We start from the raw sequence: 24,276 nt of genomic DNA, 5'->3' as shown, positions 1-24,276 counted from the left end.
CCTATAGTTACGTTAAACTATACTGCGTGCTATTGTATTGGAGAACGGTGGGCTTCATCGGCTTGCATTTAATATCCTTTGATGTGCTTTAAGGTATCTGATTAAAATTTGACCCGTCATGTCCATTTACATGAAGCATTTTCGAAGTGCACGCGTTTTCGATAGCTGGTTAAACCGGGAAATGTATGATCGGTGTTCTCATTCGAGGTGTTTGCTCTCGTTGCTTTTGCCCAACGTAGCGGTTATCGAAACTTTATCGACCAGGCGCCAACCGGCAACGTTAAGTTGGTGACATTTAACAGCTAACGTCAATCTGTTTTCGTGTAAAAAATGTGTTCAGGTATTGCAACAATTTAAATGTTTCAACTGTCACTAAGTACGACTGCCACTACATACGCTTAGGTGTACAAAACTAATAAAAAGTGTTCTACAGGTGTGACAATATACAGGTGTACTACACGAAGGAAAACTCAACTATTAATAGGGCAAGCAAAATATAGTATAGAGTGTGTGAGACAGAACTCGGGCAAACCCGTGACTTTTTAATCTCCTTTATTTACGGGTACCATTGGATAATAGGCAATAACGAACGTTACAGTATTATTCGACTGTTCTCACGGTTCAACTATAAGTGCACAAGGGTATTACTGTTGTAATAATAGGGTGCTGGGAAAGATAGAACAGTTTTTACTCTATTTCCTCGTCCCATTTGATAGTAAGAACATTTAAAGAACTATAAAACCGACATCCATGGATATTATGTAAAAAAAGCTGAATAAGAACAACTGTTTGACAAAAAAATCCACACGGCCTTTTTACGTGCTCAATTATACATTACTGAAGCACAGCGGGGAGCAATCGAGAAAAGTGGGGAATTTAAATCCACCACGTCAACCATTTTCATTAGCCGACGTTTTCCGCATTTCGTTGATTCCCCGGGCATGTAAAACGTCGTACTTACAACACGTTGCAACTTTGCAAGGCAGTTTGGAAGAAGCAGCGACAAAGCTATACTGTTTGGATGAACTCACTGCAGGATTATATTTGTTTCTTCTACAAGAGTTGAAGTTAAGTACCATTGCTACTGTTTAGTATTACTTAATTATAAACTATATGTTTTTATTTTGCTATTTAGTGTGACTGTACTAGAATATTACTATTTGTGAGTATATTACACACAAGTATACATTTTCTAATAATTTTACTACTGTGTCTTGCGATTGGTATTATTACTTTAATCTATTTTAATATTTAACACTTTTTTCAGGAATTTCGCTACGGTTCTTAGTTTTGTTACAATACAGGTCGCTTCCGAAGTGACATCGGTTTACTCAATTGCTTCGTTGCGTTACAATACGTATGCATGACATCGCGTCATAACCGCTTCGCCGTCGCTCGTGATTATTACTTCATATTTAGGTTCACGCCCGACGAGAGCACACGTTTGCGACGTCACATTGCGGTTTCTATTTTACGCTTGCTTTTCGCGACATTTTTTTCATGGGGCCCCATGCGCGCTTTGCGTCGTCGCAAGGCACATTATACTTATATACTGTCGTATTAATTTAAAAATAATTTTAATCTATTCTAAAATATATTCATGCTATTAGCTAGAAATGAAGCATGAAGATCAAAGATTTGGTAAAGTATAAATCACAATAGGCATTGTTACGTACACCAATTCTTTTCTAGATGACATCAGAATTGTGACGTCACGAAGTGGTGATGACGCAACAGAAGAACCCACTTCGTAAGTTGCTTGATTTTGTTACAGTCTTAGTATTTGCAAACATCTTTTTTACAATATTTCAGAACGTTGTATGTGACGTCACAGAGGATCAAGAGGAAAAAGGTCAAATCAGGAATAAAGGTAATTGATACGTCACAATATTAACAGACGTTTAACTATTTATTGTTACAGAAAAGCCACTGTATAAGCTGCAGAAGAAAAGCGCAAGGTATAGTGTATTTTTTGTTTTTCTAATATTTTGTAAGGTAGGGAAAGATGGGACACCTTTTCATTATATTTGCTCGTTCCATTTGGTAGTGAACAAAGAACATTCAAAGAATTATAAACCGTATCCTCACGACTCCCCTAAAACCGTATCCTCACGACTCCCGTTAGACGATTGTTTATTGTTTAAAACACATCGGGATATTTGGATTTTATGTGTTAAAGGTGACCTGTCCCCCCCACACCCTATATATAACCCATTTTTCTTATTCGTGTTTTTAACAATGAACAACGCAATCTTTTATATAGTTGCAGTTATACAATTCTGTAAATATTTTTTGTTTACAACCAAGCGGAACGATTAAAGACATGGAACATTTTAACCCAACTAATTTTACGTTTTTGTTTTGCAGACGAAGAGAAAAGACGAATACGACGATAAGGATACCGGTTTGGGGTTTTGCTTAGGCTTAGGAGTTGTGTGTTGTTGGGTGTGGTTGCTGGAGCACTCTTACAGTGTTGCCGGATTAGTGTTTGTGTCTCATACTTGCTGGATCTAATGTGGCCAGCCTTTTTGTCAGTCACTACTTTAGTGCATTTTGCATGTGCAATGAAACTACGGCAAACATCTTGCTGGATCGGATTTTGTTGGTGTACACGTCATTGTGTGTTTCTTCCGCAAAGATTGAATCTTTTAGCGATTCTGCATTGTCCTAACCACTTTATAAGAACGTCATGTTGGTACACAAATACTGGAGTAATATCTACGCGCAATATAATATATACGCAGTTAAACTTTTAAATTTGATGTCCATCATTTTTCATTAATTAATTGTCCCCGATAACCTGTTGCTATTTTTACAAAAGCCTAATTGTGACGCTGGCCACGTTACAATTACGCTGTACGTCGATGGGTCTTTAGAGCCCAGCGTTCGGTGCGGTTACGTCACGGTTCTAGACTGAGTTACGTTACCGTTGGGTTGTTGCAAAGACGTCGCCGCCAGTGATGCTACGCTCACTCATTTAGGTCACTATACTGGTATACTGTGATGCTACGCTCGAATATTTAGATCACTATTAGTGCGGTTCGTAACAACCTGACGCAGTTTCATAACGGTCGAAGCGGTGCTTAACATCCGAACGATATTATACTGCGTGAAGATACGACGAGAGTATCGCGGTACCAACATGGCGACTTGTCAGGTGATTCGAACATGCAGGGCCGTTATTGGCTTTGACTCTTTGTGATTGGATGTATAATAATTTGTACACTGCATCTGATTATCCTTCAAGATTTGAACCATATTTTCTTTAAAGATGTTTCAATGATTATGTCCACGTTAATTAATTTTTTGTAATCGTCCTATTTTTTGATATGGATGAGCTGTTGTGTGTATTTCATATTATTTCTCCCTTTTTTTATTTGCACCTCGTTGTATTATTTTTGTCTGTTTGTCGTTGTTCGTTGTAATATTTTTTTCTATAGGGTCTTTTTAACCTGCGTGGACAATAACATCCCGCAAGGGTTTCTCACCTAAGTAGAAACCCACTACCATTGGCTGGGGGCTTGTCGTGCCGTAGTGGCTTTCCACCAACGCCAGCCACAAATTATATGAAGGTATTTTAATCCTGTTTTCATTTTTCAGAAGGCAATCAATTCCTGAAGAACTTTTATTTGCGCTATAATAATGGTATATTCTCGTCAAGTTCAAATGCATTAAAATAAAAAATAAAACTGTTGATTTGTGTATTCTGTTGCTCCGGGTATAAAGCAAATGTAAGTAACGTGTTAAAACTGTTTAGCCTTGGGGAACGACACTTTTAACTGGATTTTCAAAGCCTTTTATATCGCGGTATTTACGTGTATTCCCAGGAAGATTTACAAGGATTTTTAACTGTCCCGTCTCACCCTGTGTGTTTTCGAATTAGTAAAAAGTTGTGGACTTCATTCACTACTCTTCCCATTTGGTAGTAAACCAATAAAATTCCAACTGTATATTCACAACTTCCATAGACCGTTGTTAATTGTTTAAATCACAATCAGGATATTATGTGTTAAAGGTGTCTCATCTTACCCCACAGTACTTAACTTAAGCGACTGGTTGTATTGTATATTTAGCAACCTTCGAAACTAAATGCCTAGTCTAGCGTTCAGCTCAGACTGTTCTGTATCGAATATCGTTTCCTGTTTTGGTGTTTTAATTTTACGGTTTGGCAACCGTCGAGTTAACAGTCTCTAAATTGTCTAAAATATACAAAATCCTTTATCCACGAAAAAAGATACAAAAAAAAAACTACCAAACATCAGAAGTTACCTATTTTAACAGGGTTTATATATAATACAAGTTCCAAAGAATGTGGCTTCATTAAATAGCAGGTTTCTGCGTCCTTTCACGCCTTTTAAATAATGAATGGATGTCGTCACAGCTGTGGCGTTCACAGCATATATGACCTATAAAATTTTGCGACATAAAAATTAGACTTATTCCGTATACCAGCGCTTGCGAAAACGCAAATTTTCATGAACGCGTTTCTTTTTTGATTTTGTGTTTTTTTCCTCTCGCTCTCTTCACCGGCGTAACCCGCAGGTTAATGGTACGTCACAAAGGTACACTGCGTGTGTAAGCGTTTAGTTGCTTCAAGAGGGTTGGAACTTCGCAATGCCATTCGATTTTCCAAAGGTGTGTAAGATTATGTTTATCGTAGTTCTATATTGGTATATATCTTTAGCCCAATTAGCATACAGGTAAAGACGTGTTTGTGTTTGTTCGATTGTGTAAGTGTGATAATATTTGATACTTAGAGGCTGGTTTGAATGAATGAATGAAATTTATTTTGTTTCTTCGGTAACGGTAACGAAGATTGGGAAAGTGCGAAAATACGTGTATAGTAACAGTACATAATAATAATCATAATATTTTGGTCGCGTGAAAGAGAAAAACGGTACAATGTTTATTCTGCAACCTGCTGTGTCGCTCCACCTACTAAAGAATGTCGACTTTTTGTCGGAAATTTGCAATACCGGCACGAATTGCAGTTCCTACTTTTCACTGCAGGCGAGGGTATATAATAACACTAGACTGCTCAAGTGGGTCCTAACAAAGCAAATCATCCAAATTTATTGTGTGCATAGTAGAATGAGCTCGATGACAAAGCATTTTATGGTACATTGGTATTTTTTACTGTTTGTACACACGGGTTACTGAACTGTAGTTACACCAAACGTCTCGCCTACCAATGTCCCGCAAATTTGTACTTTGTTTACCTTCGGGTCTTCCCTCGATGACGTAAGATGTACAATATACCGGTTTCACATTTACACAGGCGGAACTGCACTGCCACTTAGACGGTTGCTTTCGACTATCGACATGTATTGAACTGGCAAGGTAAGTGTTTATGTTGAATGTGCCTCGAATAAACCGATTTAAAATAAATATTGTTATAGTAGTGACGTCCGTGTATACTATGCACCAGTGTTTCTTAAACTTTCTTGTATGCTTTACCTTTTTAACAAAGCTGTTCAATGTCTGGTACTAAAGTACTACAATTGGCACACTTTTTACAATTCCATCAACTTATGTGGTTTTGGATTAATGACTATACCATCCTAATACGAAGGACTTACCCCCAGGGGTAAATTTACCCCATTTTAAGAAACACTGCTATACACTGTATAGTATAAACTTATGATTAGGCCACGCTATAGCAAATTATAATCACAATCATTTACCTATATGTCAGAGAACGTGGGGTCGAATTGCCGTCATACGATGTGAATGAACTAAGGTCGCTCGTATGTAAACTGCAACGAACTGCCAGCCTCGATGAATATCTTGCCCATTTTATGGTCACAACACCCGTATTTGCGTAAGAAAAATGATATATTTACGTAACTACACATACAAGAATAATTAATAGGCGCCTACATATAGTAAATCGATACTCGACGTACATTTATAAATTATTTCTTGCCATTATTGACATTTCTGCTGGCGATGTGATTAGAATCCGAATTCTCTTTTAATTTATAGGTATCAAGGTATCACACTAGGTAAAAATAAAAAATAACAGTATCATAACTAAGTAACAAAAAACTTATTTAAACCTGACAATCATTTAAAAAAGCCTAACTGCCGTGCTGTTATTAACCTATATGGTGAAAAGTTTAACAAACTATATATGTACGTGGCAGCGGCAGCCGAGAAGCGATCAAAAGATTGACAATGGAGGCAATCGAGGACAAGCACCAGCAAGGAATTTCCTACATCGAATTTCGTTTCTGCCCGCACCTGTTGGCTGATTGTGACGTAACACCCCGGCTAAACGCTAAAGCCGCGTAAGCGTTTGGACTGTGGACTCGGAGAGATTAAAATCAGTTTCCTTGCTGTAATCTATTGGGTTTAAACTTGATTGTTATTATGTGCTGAAGGTGTCCCGCCTCCACGCACCGTATATACCATATATGCACTCAATCATTTTTTTTACGAAAAGAGGTGCGACCTGCTTTTGAAATTTTCTTGATTAATTTTAATGATGTAATACACATAGTAAATTCTTATCTTTGTATATCAGCATAGTTCTGTTTTCCAATTCAAAAAAATCTTTTTCAGAGGTACTCTTACACCCCGTGGCGTAGTAGAAGCAGTGTGTACGGCTGCTGAAGAAGCAAGATCTCGATTCCCTGTTGTTGTACGATTTATCTTGTGTGCTTTATTAGATTTACCTGGTAAGTACAGTATTTGAATTTAAATAGGCAATACAAACTGTGTTATAATAGGGTGGGGCAAGAGGGTACACATTTTCATTCTATTTTCTCGTCCCATTTGGTAGAAAGCAAAGAACAATCAAAGAGTTATAAAACTGTATCGTTAGGACTTCCTTAGACCGTTGTTAATTGTGTAAAACACGATCCGAATATTGGGATCTTATGTGGTAAATGTGTCCCGTCTTCTCCCACCCTACTAAGATGGGACACATTCTATTCTATTTTCCTGTACCATCTGGTAGTAAACAAAGAGCATTCAAAGAATTATAAAACTGTATCCTCCCGACTCCCATAGACCGGTGTTAATTGTTTAAAACACGGTCAGGATATTTATATATTTTGTGCTAAAAGTGTCCCATCTTCTTCTACCTACTATATATGTTACTGACACGCCGTTTAATGTAATTGCCAGACTGGTCCATGGAGCTTGCCCATATGTGCAAAGAGTTTGCATTGCGTGGTGTTGTGGCGCTGGACATTGCCGGGGCAGGAATCGAAGACGATTCAACATTCGACGATCACAAAGCAGCATTCGATGTAAACGGTGTGTTGATTTTATTGAGCTAGGTTGTTTAAGTTCCTACCTTTTTTTCAGTTTTGTAAAGAGCACAGTATTGACATAACGGTTCATGCTGGAGAGAAGGGCGGACCAAACCAAGTGCACGAGGTTGTGTGAACGTTAGGAAATCAGGAAAATCAAGCAGCTTATTTGGTTTTGTATTACAGGCTGTACATAAGCTTCACGCCACCAGGATAGGGCACGGTTACAAGACCATCAATGACAAAGCGGTGTATGATGACGTCATCAAAAAGCAGATCCATCTCGAGGTTTGTCCGATTTCCAGCAACCTGACCGCGTCTGTACCTGAAGACATGACAGCGCATCCTGCGATAAGGTAATAGCGCAATCCGTCAATGAGAAAGTGGATATAACATATTCTATGACGAATCGTTTGAAAATCCCACAATGCGTGTTGTTCAATGTCTGTCTCGGACGTGGTGGCCATTATTCATTGTGGTTTCACATGCAGCTTCCTAAATGACGGCGTAAACTTCTCATTGAATACCGATAACCCTGGATTCCACGACGCGGATATCCTGCACGATTATGACGTGGCGTCACGAATGTTCCGCTTCACCGAGGAGCAAATAAAGGAATTGGTAAGGTCATTTAACACGTACTTGCGTTATAAATTACCAGCGTGCATTAAGGAAAATTAATTTTGCATTCCAAATGTCAAGTGGCAAAACAATATCGTGTTTTTGATGTCTTCGTGCCTTTCATTGCTTTGAATAGCGCATGTGTGCGTATAAACTGCATCATAATATCCATAACGGAAGTACGAGATTAGACGGTCATATCCGAAACACACGGTTTACAATCACAACGTGTTAATATTAGTGTAAAATTGTTCACACTTTAAATACGTTAATATAATGAATATTTGATTATGTTAACATAAGCTAAATATAGAAAACAATATAAGCTAAAGACAAGTTATATTAGTGTACCTATTGAGCACGTTTTGTAAGTAGCCCAATTAAAGCTCGGTTCCACAATGGATAATTCATTGCAAAACTAAAAATTATTCCTATTTAGTTTGATGGGGAAATGGGACACTTTTTAGTATATTTTCTTGTCCCAATTGGTAGTAACCAAAAAAACATTCAAAGAATTATAAAACTGTATTTCATACGGGAACCCATAGAATTATAAAACCCATAGATGTTAATTGTTTAAAACGTAGTCAGGATTTTTAAATATTTGGCTTAAAGGTGTCCCGTCTTTCCCCATTCTACTATATTTGAACCGTCTACGATTTTTTACTTGGAGTCCGTAATTTCTTAATTTTAGGAGCATTAATAATAATTTATGCTGTAATAAAACGTCCGTTTTTTTGTCAGAATTTAAACGCACTCCGTTCTTCTTTCGTCGAAGCTCCAATGAAAGAAAAATTGATAAAGGATTTTAAGGAAGCTTACTGCAAGGCATAGGCTGATAGATTCTGGTGTCGCTTTCATTGTTGTTTATCGTATATATATTTATATAAACAACGGAATACATCTGTGCTGGCGATTTGGGACATTATAAAGTATTTGTTTTTTTTATTGGTCGTTATAGTAACATATAGATCATAGTTACATATGAAACAGATGGAAATAGAAATAGCACCACACTTAATACTATAGTAAAAAGAATAGTTGTATAAATCGATGGTACTATATTTACTCAGAGCATCTGATGCGCAGGTAACGCAGGTTTGAACTTTTATTAAAATGCAAGATTCTGCCCCCAGAGAGATTAAAACCAGACTCCTTGCTTAAATCTCTTTGGTCGATACAACTATTGTTTCAGGGCGAATTATACAGGGGGGGGGGGGGAGATGGGATACCATTTCATTAAATTTCTCGTTCCATTTGGCAGTAAACAAAAATATTCAAAGAACTTTAAAACCGTATCCTCACGACTTTCATAGACTGTTGTTAATTGTTTAAAACACGATCAGGATATTTTGTGTATTATGTGCTAAAAAAGGTGTTCCGTCTTTCCCCACCCTACTGTACACGTTTAGTTAATTTCGTTAATTGGAAAAAACAGCAAAATTTATACAATTTTAATGAAACAGGAGTTAAGTCGTAGTTTAGCGGACATTTTTATCTAAAATAACGAATGTCTATAACCTGATACGGTCCTCTGATAGATTCATGTAGCATGACAAGGTTTTTATCAGCTGTTAAGGTAACCGACTAAGCTGAGTCAACAAAAGACTGTTTTCCTAATCAGGATGACGAATGCCATGATGTTTGTTACGTCATAGAAGACGTGTTCCTGAAAGCAAGATAAATAGGTGGTGCGTGCTCATCTAAACAGCAACGTTCGTTTTCTGCTACACAAAACATTTGTAGCGCGTCTGTACGATTATTTCCATATAAAGATATGTCTGATGACCTAACAAACCGATCTGACACATGCGCGACCAGGATTGTACAACTCAAAACGTCGCCGTCGCACGATTTGCTATTTCTTTGCACGTAGAACGTAATAGAGCGAAGAAGATTTTTGTTATTGTCGAGCTACGACGCCCGTGAGCTGACCACTATTTGTTGATAATATCTCGGAATTTGGTTTGTGTTGTGTGTCTACACCTGTTACGTGAGCGGCCCAAAGATAGTAGGTTTACGCCAGATATACGTATGTTGTAACAGCCCTATTTAAAAAGTTTGATATTCTGCGAAGTCGATAACGAAGGTGATCTAGTTATACAGAATTATTCCATATTCTTAGAAACTTTTTATAATGGACATGGTCTACTCGGAGTACTGTATCAAATCGTGATTGGTTTTGTCTCGATTCCTTAGCTAACTGTAGAACGGTTGCTATACAGTCATCACGAAACACATAGTAATAACCAGGCCGTATTTAGGTATTACAAAACCACAATGTACATATGAGGCCATATACAGTGGTACATGACAGGATCTAACAGATCGACTGGTCTCGTTTGTAAACTTTAAGTTTCGTAAATGCTATTTCTATTTATACCTGACGAATGGCTCCGACATGCGGTAAAATCGTGTTATCCGCTTGGTCTTATGCGTCAGCCAGACGTGGAAGATCTGCATGTTCTCGACGATTGTTTGTAAAATGTAAATCATCATTACGAATCGGCGCGCCAAACTGAAATCTAAGCACATGCGTATGGGCAGCCTATACATAAAAGTGATATATCAATATAAAATGGCACAAATATATAAAATATACAGAGTATTCTTGATACGTTTTGTGCGTGCAAGAAATGCATTACTTTATTTTTGTTACGTAAACTCTGTTGACTGTTCTGCGAGGCAATAAATATTTAAATACGTATTGCAATGTTTTTTTTTAAATTGCCAAGTTTATCGTACTAATTAAAGCAAAGCCGCATTTCATATTCCGTATATACGTTCGTACGCATGCTCCCCCGGATATCCGAATGTTGTGTACGCTGTGAATTCGAAGTAATACATTGTAACAACGCACGATGGATGCCTCGAGCAATATCAACCACGACGGTACTTGGGGGAAAAAGAGCTCCCTTTTTCTCGAAGCGATTCGCATTTGGTAACTAGGATATATAAGAAGAGTAGTACAATGCTGATCTTAGCATAACAGAAGCCATTATGGGTCATACACGATCGCAGATAGCTTATGTTAGAGTTCTTAGACTTCAACATAAGCTACCTGATTTTTATGTGTTGTCAGAAAATTTTAGGAGTTTTAAAAATACTTAGAAGTTCTTGGGAGCTTATAAATTTCGCACATTATAGTATGAAAAACGAGAAGTCTTTTACGTCATTTATTGTTAATATTGCAATGATCACGGCGACTGCCATCGTTTAATCGACATGAACTTATAATTGTGAAAGGTCAATAAGTTAAACGTGCAATGGTAACGCATTACATCAAATATATCACAGATTACAAGTCAGTACTTCATCAGCGAATGGTTAGAGCTAGAGGGAAAGAATTATGAATGTTTGTTTAAGTTTTCTGCTAGTTTTGGTTCAGCTTTGGGCCATCACTTTTGGTGTTAACATCACAGCTAATGGTCTTCGAACAGCTGCTAATTCAATAAACCATCCGTATGGCCGCCTTATGACGCAACAGAGTGTTCTACCACCAATAGGTAAGTAAGAAAATTATAGAACCCAACGGTTACTCAATAACCTCAGGGAAACGGTTTTCCGAAATTTAAACTTAATTGCTTTGCGATTACGACGCCTACGTTCTTGATAACGAGCATAAATGTTGTCTATAACACCTGTTCAGTAGACGTCATATATTTTAATAAAGGACAGTATTTTGGCTAAATACAATATTGCTACAATGATATTTTCCATCGACTGTTACGTTAATATTAAAAGGCTATTCGGAAAAGGCTATTATGTCTTAACTTTATGGAGAGAACAACATTTCGGCAATTTTCCTGCCGCTTTAAATCTATTTGTGGCATGGTTAGGCGCGATACCTCGTTATTTCAATCTGGTGCTCTCGCCATTCTACGTAAAAGGGGTGTGGTAATAGGCGTTAATGCCGCCGATATTACGCCTTGCAATTTGAGTTGTACCTGCGGTGTAGTGCAAAATATTACGTATAGTGTTATACCCTGCCAAGTCGGTTTGTTGAAAAACTGGAAGCCCGACTTTTTTTTATAAAATTGCTGTCGTCATATTATTTTAATCAATAGAAGGGCCTGGTAGTGACCGCCTCGCCTTTCGAGTTTATGGGAATTATTTTGACACCCGTAACCATATGATTTTCTAATAGCGTAAATTGCGACTCGCCCGGAGTTTTTAACTGCGCGAACGCCATCCGTTCGAACGCGGCAATTAAGCAAATAATCACAACAATTTTCAATGGCGGCCACGCGCCCAGTTTGAGTTGATGTACCGCACGAGTATTGCCCACACAAGTGACGAATGCCTCAAATGCCAAGATAATCAACGTTTATTAGATTTGCGGCATTTGCAAGTCGGTGTTGCTTGACGTGTAAGCGGTCATTAGCGAAGTATAAACATTAATTTCGACGATCAGCAACTGCAGATATGAACTGATTTATTTTACAGATAAGACTTTTGTTAAAAAAAACTTGGAATTTTATATTTTTAAACGAATCTTGATTATTGTAATTAATAAGTCATATTTACGTCTCCTATTCGCTTAAACAAGATTAAAAATACTTTTGGTAGTCGTGAGGATGACTTCCGTGCTAAAAGTGGGGGTGGGGAAAGACGGGACACTTTTAGCATGGAAGTCATGGGGATACGGTTTATATAAAAAAAAAACTACGCTGTTTGAATGTTTTTTGTTTATACTAAATCAAATAAGAAACTAAAATGAAAAGGTGTATCATCTCCCCCACCCTACTATATATATGTTCACTTAATTATCGTGTATCTGTTATAAACAAGATTTTCTAAACAAAGATGAATACTAAACCAATTTAAAATACAGACAGCCAATTCCCGCTTCAGTGTTTGATGTCAAACGTGTTCGTACGTCAGACCAACGGCGGTTACGTCACAATACTGTGTATCAAGTCACGTGGTCAACTATGGACGACGATGAACGCCTACTACACAGCTGGGTTCTTGCGTGGACGAAGCGACGTGATCAACGGCTGGGTAAGCGTGACTATGCAAACTCGGAATAAGATATAAAACTCTGCAGCCGAAACCCATTGAGTAAAAAATTACAAAACTCGTAAAATAAAAAACACAAAACGAAATGGATGACTGTATTGGTTGTAACCATAATTAACGCGAATGAAACAAGATTTAATTACAATTTGGCTATCGTTACAGTAAAAGTAAACTTAACATAAGTTGCACCCGTCGTACCCTCATAAAGGCAATAAATTTAATTTATTTTTATTGTAAGTGACGCATTTTGTCGCGGATATGTCTATGTATAGACCACATAGAGCGGATATAAGCATTAACTTCAAATGTTTTATTTGTTTTATTTTCACGCTTTCGCTCACTACTCTCGTATTATGACGTAATAGTTGCGTGTTACTGTCTGACGCAGTGCAACTCGGCACGCATCTATTCCGCCGTAATCTATATTTAGAAACCGACGGACATTATTTTAACAACCCTGTCTCTGACCTGTCGTGTGTGCTTCGCCGAGAAGGGACGACTACTTGTATAGCAAGTTTACTTATTCACATTCTATATATATATAACACCTGTCCAAACTTGTAAAGTGACTATATATGTGCATTGTAAAGTTGGGTCTTTACAATGGATTGCTGTTCTCAGCGTTCTGTAAAGAGACGCCGCTCCTTAATTTATCGATAATCCTTAATTGAAGCTTTAAAATGAAGTACCGTGTTTGAGTATATGGTTGACAGATTGAATTCTAGACACCGCGATTTTCGAACAATTATCGCTCAATTACTAGGCTTAAAACACGTAGCGTCATTCCTACACATTTAAGAAACCACCAATGTGACCAATTAGCCAATAATGTTCACTCTGGGTCGAATTGAAAGCGAACTAAATACCATGACTTTTCATCATCAGAACAGAGGACTCGCTTATCTTACGCAAAGCGATCTAGTTGTGGGGATTTTGTTGTCTTGTTCATTCGGATACAGCCCCTACCCACGATCTAACGTTTATCGAGAAAACGGGATGATAGAATCGAAAAGATTTGTGATCGCTGGCAATCTGGATGGTATACAATGCAGAGGTTTGTGCAGGATAATGGCTTCATATTCATAATGTATGGCATGTCCTACTCGATAATGTATTAAGTGGGCCATGCGTCTGGTTGTGATCATGCAACTTTGTTGTAAAGCCGTAATAGTGGTACTGTGGGGTAAGATAGGACACCTTTAGCACATAATGTACAAACATCCTGATCGTGTTTTAAACAATTACCGAAGGTCTATGGAAGTTGTGAGGATACGGTTTTATAATTCTTTGAATGTTCTTTGTTTACTACCAAATGTGACGAGAAAATATGTCCCGTCTTTCTCCACCCCACTATACATCACAAAAAACTAGCATTTTCAAAAAAAAATCAAATCTTTATTCGAGGCAATGTTTAATAAATATACAAAATCTTTATATAATGGTAAGCCATATCACGCCACTTAATTCTATAATCTCTTCCCAGCCTCAAACCATAATAAGCACCATATCATCCGACTGAGGCCGAACGCGCCTTAAAAATGAACATCATATTTTTACCGCAAAATTTTTGAGATTTTGTTGTGTTTTCTTGGTAATGCAAAAACGATTTTTTAAATACCTTTTCGTGCAAAGCGGCCCCGGGGCAGATTTTATGGTCAGGAAAGTTCACCTCGGTTTAACATTGCAAAAAAATATATTTAAAATTGACCGGTATGTACTACTGTGGGGTAAGATGGGATCTGGTTATAGCACCTAAATCACATATTTCCTCATCGTGTTTTTAACAATTATTAACGCTCTTTTGAAGTCCTGGCTACGGTTATATAATTCTGTTAACATTCTTTGTTTACTACCAAATGGGACGAGAAAAGAGAATGAACAAGTGTCCCATCTTACCCCATTCCATAGTATTCGTACTTCGATTTTAAAATACTTTCAATTTCCTTTGCAGTCACGTGTCCGCCATTACTACCCGTCTTCCCGTACGGATTAGTGAACTGTACTGACGATAATTTTCTGGGTTCGAGATGCACCGTATACTGTAATGAAGGCTATTCGCCGAGGGGTGCAGAGGAAAGTACTTGCTCAGGAAATACCCTGTTAAGAGCATGGACCCCTTCCCTTTCAACTACATGCGAAGGTGCTGTTCTGTAATCTTATACACATCAGCAAATGTTTGTATTGATAACAACCTCGTTTAATAATTCTCTGTCGGCGTCTTAATGTTATAACACATTCGTAAAGATAATGTTAACCTATCGCATCGGTTTCCTTTCTAGCTTCCTATACCTTAAAGCAAATCTTAATCACCGGCACATATATGCGTCGTTATCAAAATAAACCATGGCTCAACTGGTTTTTCTGCAACCTCGGTATAAGTGCTTGCCAATTGATCGATATTCTTTGAAGGTGTTCTCCACTATATATATGTCAGAACAATTTGTAGCTTGGTTGAATAATTCATCGCTTATCACACAGTATCATGTCCTGCCTTGGCGTATCTTCATCACGGGGAAGTGAGATGTACCGACAACAAGTTTATTGGTTCGGTTTGTACGTACAGCTGCAACCAAGGTTACCGATTACGAGGGAACGGCAGCATTACTTGTGATGGGAATCGACTGACGTGGGAACCGCCTACACAAGTCTCCTGCGTGGGTGGGTAATGGCAGGAACTATGCAAGTAGAACCTTGTTTCCTTGCCGTCACATTTTCTTGGTGTCCAATTTTAAAGCTACAGCTCGTTTGCCACGTTACATTTGATAACTTGTAAATGAATATACAATGATACAAGTTTTAATATAAACGGTTTTTAGGTATGCATGATAGTCGATAGAACTACGTACGATTATTGCACAATGTCCATCTTCAAACTCTAAGACGAAAGCATTTTATTTTCCAGCCTATCAATGCCCGGCCCTTCAACGGAGAATTCCAAACGGTCATCAAGTCTGCACTAACGGCTCGAACCAATTGTCCCACTGTGTCCTTCGATGTCGTGCTGGTTTCAAGCCCGTGAGTAGCCATCTGAAATGGTGCTTACCGACGAGGGTTGCCGGTGAGGATGTAATGGTTTGGCGGTATGGCAACGGAACCAATTTGCCCAGCCGAGATTCTGGTTTTGCTTGCAGACGTAAGTTTTTTTATTTTTAAATTCGTAACTGTTCGCGCCATTGTACAGTACAGCTGTTACCGCTGCCTCTAATACCCGATAGGTCACTGGCTCGTCGCTTCTACATTTTGAGCGTATGTGTCCTTGGTAAAAAATGACCTAATTTTTTAACCACATAGAAAAACCAATCGTCCACAAAGTTACATTACTTCTCAGCAAACACGAGGTGCATGAAACAGAACATCCGTGTTATAACTATACTTGTTTTCTTATCAAGCGAGGATTGAGCAAAATACATTTACACACTCTTTTTATAAATATTTACAGCTCTGAGGTCGCCTGGCAACGCTTCAAGTTCGTCTTTCGAGGCACAATTCAACAGCACCGGATTAGGTTCGTAATAAATATGATATTTCATATAGATAAGGCAGCTAAGGCAGGTTTAAAACCCTGTTTCTGCGGTTTACAAGACGTTTTAACATAATATTTTCGATATTTGCAAACACACATAGCAACAGTTTTGTTTTACCAAGGTTATTTTTGTAACTTGTTGGTGGTACATGTAATCCCTTTGGCGTGAGTTGAACCGAACAAAGTTTAAAAGTTGTTAGTCACATGCCCACAATATGATGCTAAGCTTCCGCAGCTGTAAACACATACACACTTGGTGGTGTTGATGTAAATTAGATATCGACATTCCGAGTAAAAGTTGTTTGACAAGTTTGTATGTTGTTTGATCCGTCAAATCTCTTTGCAGGCTCCTACTCGCTTCGTCGTTTCGACTTATGCGACATTTCGCCCGTCAACCGATATGACTGTGGGTATGAAGGGATATCATACAGTAACTGTATCCGTAGGGGTTGTTGCTGGGATTCCTCAGTACAGGGAACCATATGGTGCTTTCGTCACTCCATCACCCCGACTAATCACGGGCAGAAGGTTCGTCAATTTAAAAGTATTTTCTCTTATATGCAACAGAAGTTGTGCGAAAAAATAAGCTCGTTGAAAATGTACACATTTAAATTTACGACCTGCACATTGTGCTCGAAAATGTGCAGGTTTATGAATTCTAGTACTTTAATAATTTTTATTTTCCTAAAGGTACGCAGTCCTCTACCAGCCAATAATTTACGAATCACGGAACCCACGATCATACACCGTCCACCAACACAAGTTTCCTTGAGCCCAAGCCGACCCTCCGGTATGTAGAGCAACTGTACATGGTATATATGTATAGCATAAAGTCATTCTAAACTAAACAATGGCGTTTTATGAAGTCGATAAACCATGGTAGACTGGGGAAGGTGGGACGCTTTTTCATTCTATTTTCCCGTAAGAATATAGAAAGAATTATAAAACCATATCCCCACGACTTCCAAAGACCGTTGTTAATTGTTAAAGAAAAACGATCAGAATATTTAGATATTATGTGCTAAAGGTGTCCCGTCTTCCCCACCCTACTATAACACGGATGTTCTATTTCATACACCTCGTGTTCGCTGAGAAGTAATGTAACTTTGTGGACGATTTTTAAAGTTTATTATTCCTACCAATAGGACTATACAGTCACCCTCCAAGTACCTACAACCCAACTCAGCAGCACGTGTGCGGGTGCGCAGACCAGGTTACTGAACGCAACTGTAACATTCAAGCAAGAGGAAGCAGCAACAGAATATTGAATCCAGTAAGTTATCATTTTGATTTTATTCCTACTGTGTAACCTGTAGCATTTCAAACTGTTCCCATTTATTCGTTTATGTGCTTATACAATGCTTAATTGACATTATGCTCTCAGCAAAACGAATTTTCGAGAATCTATTGCGGCCAAGCAGCTCGAGCGAGTGACTGGCCATGGCAAGCCTTGTTCATATTCGACGATCGCTTGTGTGGCGGGACTTTGCTATCTTCGCAGTATGTGCTTACTGCCGCTCATTGTGTGATGTAAGTACTTTGAAATTGGATAATTATACTGAACCATTTGGTGTCGCTGGTCAGTGGTTGAATGCTACTATCGTTGCGATAGGTTCTAGGTAGGTTTTTATAATTAATCCATTGATTTGAAAAAAAAGAAAAAAAGAAAAAAGGTTCTAGGTTCAAAAGAGCTTAAACTTTGGCTTAGAGACAGGCGCGCTAACCAATATTCCACGGCAACAGACGCTTTCATATTGTGGGCGTATGTATGTGTTTTTGTGTGATACTTATATAGGACAGCCATATTTTAACGAATGTCTCTAGACGCGAGGGTAAATAACTGTCATTTATTCTTTCAACTTTATTATTGTCGTTTCGTGAAAATTGTATGGTTCATTTAACAAGAGATCATAGATCTAATGCATGAGCACGGTATAAACTAATTAGCATAGTATTAATTAACCCTATCACTTTAATGGTCGACTGAGATCGATCAAAAACAAATCAAAAATAACCAACAAAGCGGGTTTCAGACGCCATTGGTGACTGTGGAGCAGTAGAAAATTGCATTAATTCGTGCATTATGACTCATTATAAGGTTTGAAAGTTTGGTAAAGGATATGTATAAATACGCTTTGCACAACTCCTGTACTATGTATTGACATGTAAACTTGCACTAGTTAACCTTGTCGTCGCTTAAAGACGTTTGTTTTTGGGAATTTGGATAAACCGTAATCACGCAGTATTATAGGTAATGTTAGAAGTTAATATTATTCATATTGTGGCGGCTGCATAATGATTTATTGCGAGCAGTAAACTGAAGAGCGAAGAAACGAGAGATGCTGTGTTTATACCGAAGATAACGATAAGAAAAAAGCACTCGTCTACGCTTCGGTACACACACGCTAATTGTGCGGTTTTATATCTGAAAATTTAGTTTAAAAATTATAAATATATATTACGATTTGGTTTCAATCAAGGGATTAAAGAAAAAAATTGCTAGAATTGAGAATTAGGATAAGTGCGGAAAAAAATCGCCCTATCAGCAACAACAACAACAAAGCCAAGAACAACTGTTCGACGAAAAAGGATCTATATGACCACCACCGTGCTCAAAAACTCTTTTGCTTGCTCCGCTCATGTGTGTTCTTATGTTGTACTTTTTACAGAACCAACGATCCAAGTCGGGACACGCTAACCTCAAACTACGTTGTGCTCGGCCAAGTCAACTCCACTTCGACGCAAGTAAAATACATCAGCGCGATTCGCAGACATCCCAATTTCACGTACGTAGCACATTCAACGATATATAGAGTATATGGTGGGGTAAGATGGGACATGTTTATGTTCCATTTTTTCCATTTGGCAGTAAACAAAAAACAGTTACATAATTATATAGATGTTGCCCCGCGACTCTAAACACGTTTGTTAAATTCTAACGTTTGTAAAACCTAATCTGGAAATATAGGATCCAGCTGATAATAGTATTTAATCTTAACCCACGGTACCATAACTATTTTAATTGGTTTAAAACTGTTTTTTTTTTACAGTTAGCTTGTTTTACAGGTCCACCTACAATCATGTACGCAACGACATTGCCATTATCCGACTTGCGGAACCAGCAGACATTTCAAGCAACTCCGTCGGTACACTATGCCTTCCTGCTAGTCGTCCCACGCCGGGAGACGAATGCTTTATTACAGGCTACGGAAGAACCCGTAAGTTTAGACTGCATGTAAAAAATCTACCCTAATTGTATACGCAAATTGGGCGTAAAGAAATGCTTTAACTTTTGAACTGACGCTCTTTCCCACACCTTTTATTCATACAGCGGGTTATAACGACTGTCGTTTTGCGGTTTATTTCCTTTTTATTTTTTTGAATAACACGATCTTCGCTTTTGTTTTCGAAGAGATAAAAATATATTATATAGTAAAGGTGGGGAAGATGGGACACCTTTAGCACATAATATCCAAACTTTCTGATCGTGTTTCAAACAATTAACAACGATCTATATGGAGTTGTGAAGATGTGGTTTTATAATTCCTTGAATGTTCTTTGTTTACTACCAAATTAGACGAGAAAGTTGAATGAACATGTGTCCCATCTACCCCCACTTAACTATATCATGTTTTTTTTTGACATAATTTTGTCATTTAGGGAGTAACTCAAATTCCTATGGGAAATTAAGAGCCGCGCGTGTACCGATCACAACAGCAGCAGAATGCCAGCGTGTGTTTGGTGGGTACTCACCGGAGCAAAACTTGTGTGCTGGATCGTCAACTCCCAACAGCCCTAACACATGTAGAGTAAGTGTTTTTATAACAACCTTTTCAAGTTTTACTGGCTTTTTGTTAGGGTATAGTTATATAAAGAAAGCGTTTTGTTCATCATTGCCTAGACATACACCTAAACTGCTCAGATAAAATGAGGGAAAAAAAGAATTAATATGGAATATGCCCATTATAATTCATTGTTTTCATGGACTAAACATTGAGTGTATATTCTAAGGCCGTGTATTGGAAGGGGGGTAGGCCGTGTACTATGTCTATAACTGTACCAAGTCTGACCATTTATACAACATATTTATATTTGATTTTTTTCAGGGAGATTCAGGTGGTCCGCTTGCATGTAGGCAATCGCGAGCATCAAGTTGCGGTTGGTATCTTGCCGGTATCACCTCATACGGTTTAACTGAATGTGGGGTTCCGTCTCCTGGGGTGTATGTCGATGTCCTTGCGTACAAGGCGTGGATTTTACGGACGCTTCAACATTTCACTGTCTACGGTGGTGGCTAATCGCCGATTTACTCTTGATAACGCAATTTTTATAAAGTAATTTATTGGTTTTAACCGCAACGATTTGGACACCAGTCCAAGACGCTAATATCAACTAGCTTTACGCTTATAACGCACAAAAACAATTTTGTGACAACGCATTAACAACTAACCATTTCAATCGTAAAACGAAGCGAGGAGCTGATGATATAACACGTCATTGAAATATTATGAAATTAACAACTAAGTTAACATTTCTTTAATCAGGAAATTCGAGTTTCTTGTACTCGGACCCAACACGTCATTAACTTTTTCTCGTTTGTCTTATATTCAAGTTCAAAGCATGTTTTTCTTATATATACTCAAGTTCGAACAGAAATAAAACACTCTTTTTACAATGATTCGATCGTGTATATATATAGTACGGTGGGGGAAGATGAGACACCCTTTTATTCTACCTTATCTTTTCATTTGGTAGTAAACAAAAAACACTTAAAGTATTCTAAAACCGTTTCATCACGACTCCCGTCTGTTATTAATTGTTTGAACCAGGAAATTTGGACAGCATTATTGCTAAAGGTGCTCTATCTTACTTCACACTACTATAACTAACTCAATTTAAAAAGCTTTGGTTGCATAGTTTAGTTTAGTTTAGTTGATGATCAGTTTGCAATCTTCTGGGAGATATTTGCTCTTGTGCTCGTCAAAAATTGCTCTCAATCGATTAATATAATCCTCTTGCAAACTCATAAGGTCCTCCGATGTCGGGTTACTGTTCTGTGGCACTTCTATGGGCTCGCCCACTAAAATTAACAATTTGTTAACCGGTATGCTGATGGTAAAATGATTAATTGGTTTGAACTTTAGATAAAAAAAAAACATCTTGCTTATTCCACAGCGAAAGCAACTGCACGCTGACAGGGAACAAAATCGTACAAACTTAAATTAAAATACTCACGAACCTACGGTATGGACGCTACGCCTGTACGGAATTAGTCCAAAATTGTACTGAAAGATACCCCGTGCGTGGAAAACGGGAAGAGCGACTTGCATCCACTTCTGAGAGCTATCTTGGAACCTACGGATGAGGGAACCGGGGGGATTCGGTTTCTGCTCCCACAACGCGTGATCGCCAAATGAAAACACGGGAACCAAAGGAACTCTAAGTGTGAGAAAAAAATCAATATTGGTTTGAAAATTACAAAAGTGGCAAAAATAGCGGGTAAATATGGCTGTTTATCAAGAAAATTCTCGCTTACAGCGTCCAATATTGCTAACTAATAAAGAGAAAAAATAACATGATAAATATAGCCTACGCTACTTTGTGATAACGGTGATAAATAACTAAATGTGTATATAGGAACTGAAAATCTATACCCGTTCGTTATTGCCAGCTTGAGAAATCCAAGTCTTTGTTTCAGCAACAATACAACATCTCCAGGCCGTGCGTTTAGAGATTCTGGAGCACCACCTTTGTAATACATTTATCACTGTAACTTTTCGGTTTTAAACTGTCTTATAGTAGAGTGGGGAAAGATGGAACACCTTTTCACTCTATTTTCTCGTCTCATTTGGTAGTAAACAAAAGACATTTAAAGATTTTTAAAACGGTATCTTCACGACTCCCATAGGCCGTTGTTAATTGTTTAAATCACGATCAGGGTATTTTGGTATTAGGTGCTAAACTTGTTCCATCTTTTTCCACCCTACTATATCAATTTGTGCATTTTTTTACCTTAACATCTAAATAACTGTAAACTGAAACGCCAACTTTGTATTTTTTGCTACAGATATTTTCTTTTATTCGTATAATCTACGTGGCCATTCATTATAGACTTTTGAACTAATATAGTTTACATACTTACCAGGTATAATGCAGCATATATGCCCACCACCTGGCCTTGTTATTGTGTGTTTGATGGCTTTCCTTGTGGCTGGAGTCAAACCTGCAACAGCGTTTGTTTAGTTTAATAATATGCCGACAAGCAAAACAAATCGAAACTCATTTATCTCAACTTACCGCCGCTCATAACATAGTCACGAAAAAAGGGCATTTTGAACCAGAAAGGCAACATCGTAAGATAAGATGTAAATCCCGGAAAAACGTGCGAAAATCCGGAGCCATTCGTGGAGAAGTGAGTGAAAGATCCGATGCACAAAACCCCATGTGGATGGATGCCAAATATGTAGTTTCTTTTTGGATCGAGGTCAACGGTTTTGTGCAACTGTAATTGGTGATATGACATTTGTTAACTTATTAAATATTGGATAGGTTCACAGAAACTGAATAAAGTAAGGTGGGAAAAGATGGGACACTGTTTCGTTCTATTTTCTTGTTATATTTGATAGTAAACCACATTCAAGGAATTATAAAACCGTATTCTCACGACTCCCATATAGACCGTTAAATTGTTAATAGTTTAAAACACGACCAAGACATTCAGATATTATGTGCTAAGGTGTCCCATCTTACCCCACAGTATACATATAGATAGACAATTCTAAAGTCAGCATTGCAAAGCAACATATCCTAAAACGCTTCATTTTCTAAGACCCACCGTACAAGGAAAATAATCGCTCATCCATTTCCAGAGACTCCAATTTCTCACCCACTCGCTTCTTCTTCCACCAGATTCCGGGGTGTTTCGGTCCAAGAATAAGAACACAAGGTAAGCGGTGGTGATCGGCCAGTATGAAGTGAACAAAGTAATGTAGATAGTCAATAAAGTGCATGTGGCAGCTGCATGCATGAAGTGTGTAAGTGGTTAAACGTGAAAACTATACATTAAAAAACATTTAATTTAACAGTTATTTTTCTTAGTTTCCGAAAATTAAATATAGTAAGTTGGGGGTAAGATGGCATACGTTGCAATTCTCTTTTTCTGTTTCATTTGGTAGAATATTACATATTTGTAGATATTGTGTACTAGGGATGTCCCGTCTTCCCCCGCCCTATACTCTCTACATGGCCAAATTACATACACATATAAGTACATATACCGGTATATATACAGGTATATACACATTATAGATATAGATATGACTTACCTAAGGCAAGAAAGCAGAACACAAAATGAGAAACAGCCAACGTTTGAAGTCTTCTTATCATAGGAATACGAAGCGGTGCGAATTCCCACATGGTTCTTAATCCGCTTTACCAACTATATAGCAGTTTCCAAGTTGGGTATATGCGCTACCTAACTACAATTTGCTCTGGCTATATCAATCTTTACATTGAGTTAATGAGTAACTTGACGTAACACAAAACAATTTCTCAACGTTTTATGGCTGCTGTACAGCACATTTAGCTCAGCTGTTTTACCAGCCTTTTTATAAATATCCCTAGAAAAGTATCAAGTTTTGTTCTTCCAGTAACCGATAACGGTGTACCAGATTTAAAACAACCTGCACTGGTCGTTCTTTGACTTATTTAGGTCAAATTGTTCAACCTAATTCTACACCTCGCCGATCACAATGGTCTGTAGTGACGGACTAGTCTTTCGTTTGCGTAAGTTGCAAATCTTTATGTTGCGTCCAAAGGTCGTACTTTAATTGCAAAACTCTTTATCACAGA

General features: G+C 37.9%; 3 protein-coding genes and 1 long non-coding RNA gene across 4 annotated transcripts; 3 read left to right on the top strand and 1 right to left on the bottom strand.

Moving 5' to 3' along the window:
* The first annotated feature begins 330 nt into the window (after nt 1-330).
* On the top strand, nt 331-3,694 carry LOC149740475 (uncharacterized). Its single transcript, XR_016384389.1, has 5 exons — nt 331-340; nt 1,663-1,750; nt 1,813-1,870; nt 1,922-1,958; nt 2,368-3,694. It is a non-coding gene; the product is annotated as an uncharacterized LOC149740475 (long non-coding RNA).
* An 828-nt stretch (nt 3,695-4,522) lies between these two features.
* On the top strand, nt 4,523-8,812 carry LOC149740474 (adenosine deaminase-like). Its single transcript, XM_089872167.1, has 10 exons — nt 4,523-4,635; nt 5,279-5,340; nt 5,696-5,821; nt 6,147-6,290; nt 6,565-6,680; nt 7,132-7,256; nt 7,315-7,386; nt 7,446-7,615; nt 7,751-7,880; nt 8,625-8,812. Exons 1-10 carry the CDS (start codon nt 4,615-4,617, stop codon nt 8,712-8,714), a joined length of 1,056 nt encoding a protein of 351 aa, XP_089728293.1. The 5' UTR covers nt 4,523-4,614; the 3' UTR covers nt 8,715-8,812.
* Nucleotides 8,813-11,146: 2,334 nt separating this feature from the next.
* LOC149740473 (uncharacterized) lies at nt 11,147-21,103 on the top strand. The gene is made up of 15 exons (XM_089873059.1): nt 11,147-11,386; nt 12,715-12,884; nt 13,788-13,956; nt 14,854-15,042; nt 15,381-15,560; nt 15,805-16,035; nt 16,342-16,407; nt 16,772-16,953; nt 17,116-17,215; nt 17,571-17,698; nt 17,810-17,955; nt 19,095-19,211; nt 19,492-19,643; nt 20,086-20,234; nt 20,532-21,103. The coding sequence occupies exons 1-15, from the start codon at nt 11,230-11,232 to the stop codon at nt 20,721-20,723; spliced, it is 2,328 nt and encodes a 775-aa protein (XP_089729185.1). The 5' UTR covers nt 11,147-11,229; the 3' UTR covers nt 20,724-21,103.
* Nucleotides 21,007-23,991, bottom strand: LOC149740472 (2-acylglycerol O-acyltransferase 1-like). The gene is made up of 7 exons (XM_089873062.1): nt 23,751-23,991; nt 23,261-23,442; nt 22,723-22,927; nt 22,568-22,648; nt 22,080-22,173; nt 21,665-21,864; nt 21,007-21,505 (listed from the first exon to the last, which is right to left on the bottom strand). Exons 1-7 carry the CDS (start codon nt 23,839-23,841, stop codon nt 21,354-21,356), a joined length of 1,005 nt encoding a protein of 334 aa, XP_089729188.1. The 5' UTR covers nt 23,842-23,991; the 3' UTR covers nt 21,007-21,353.
* Between the last annotated feature and the right edge of the window lie 285 nt (nt 23,992-24,276).

Source organism: Ciona robusta, chromosome 2, assembly GCF_009617815.1.
Source record: "Ciona robusta chromosome 2, ASM961781v2".
Taxonomy (NCBI): Eukaryota; Metazoa; Chordata; class Ascidiacea; order Phlebobranchia; family Cionidae; genus Ciona; species Ciona robusta.
This window is presented reverse-complemented; position numbering and strand designations above follow the sequence as displayed.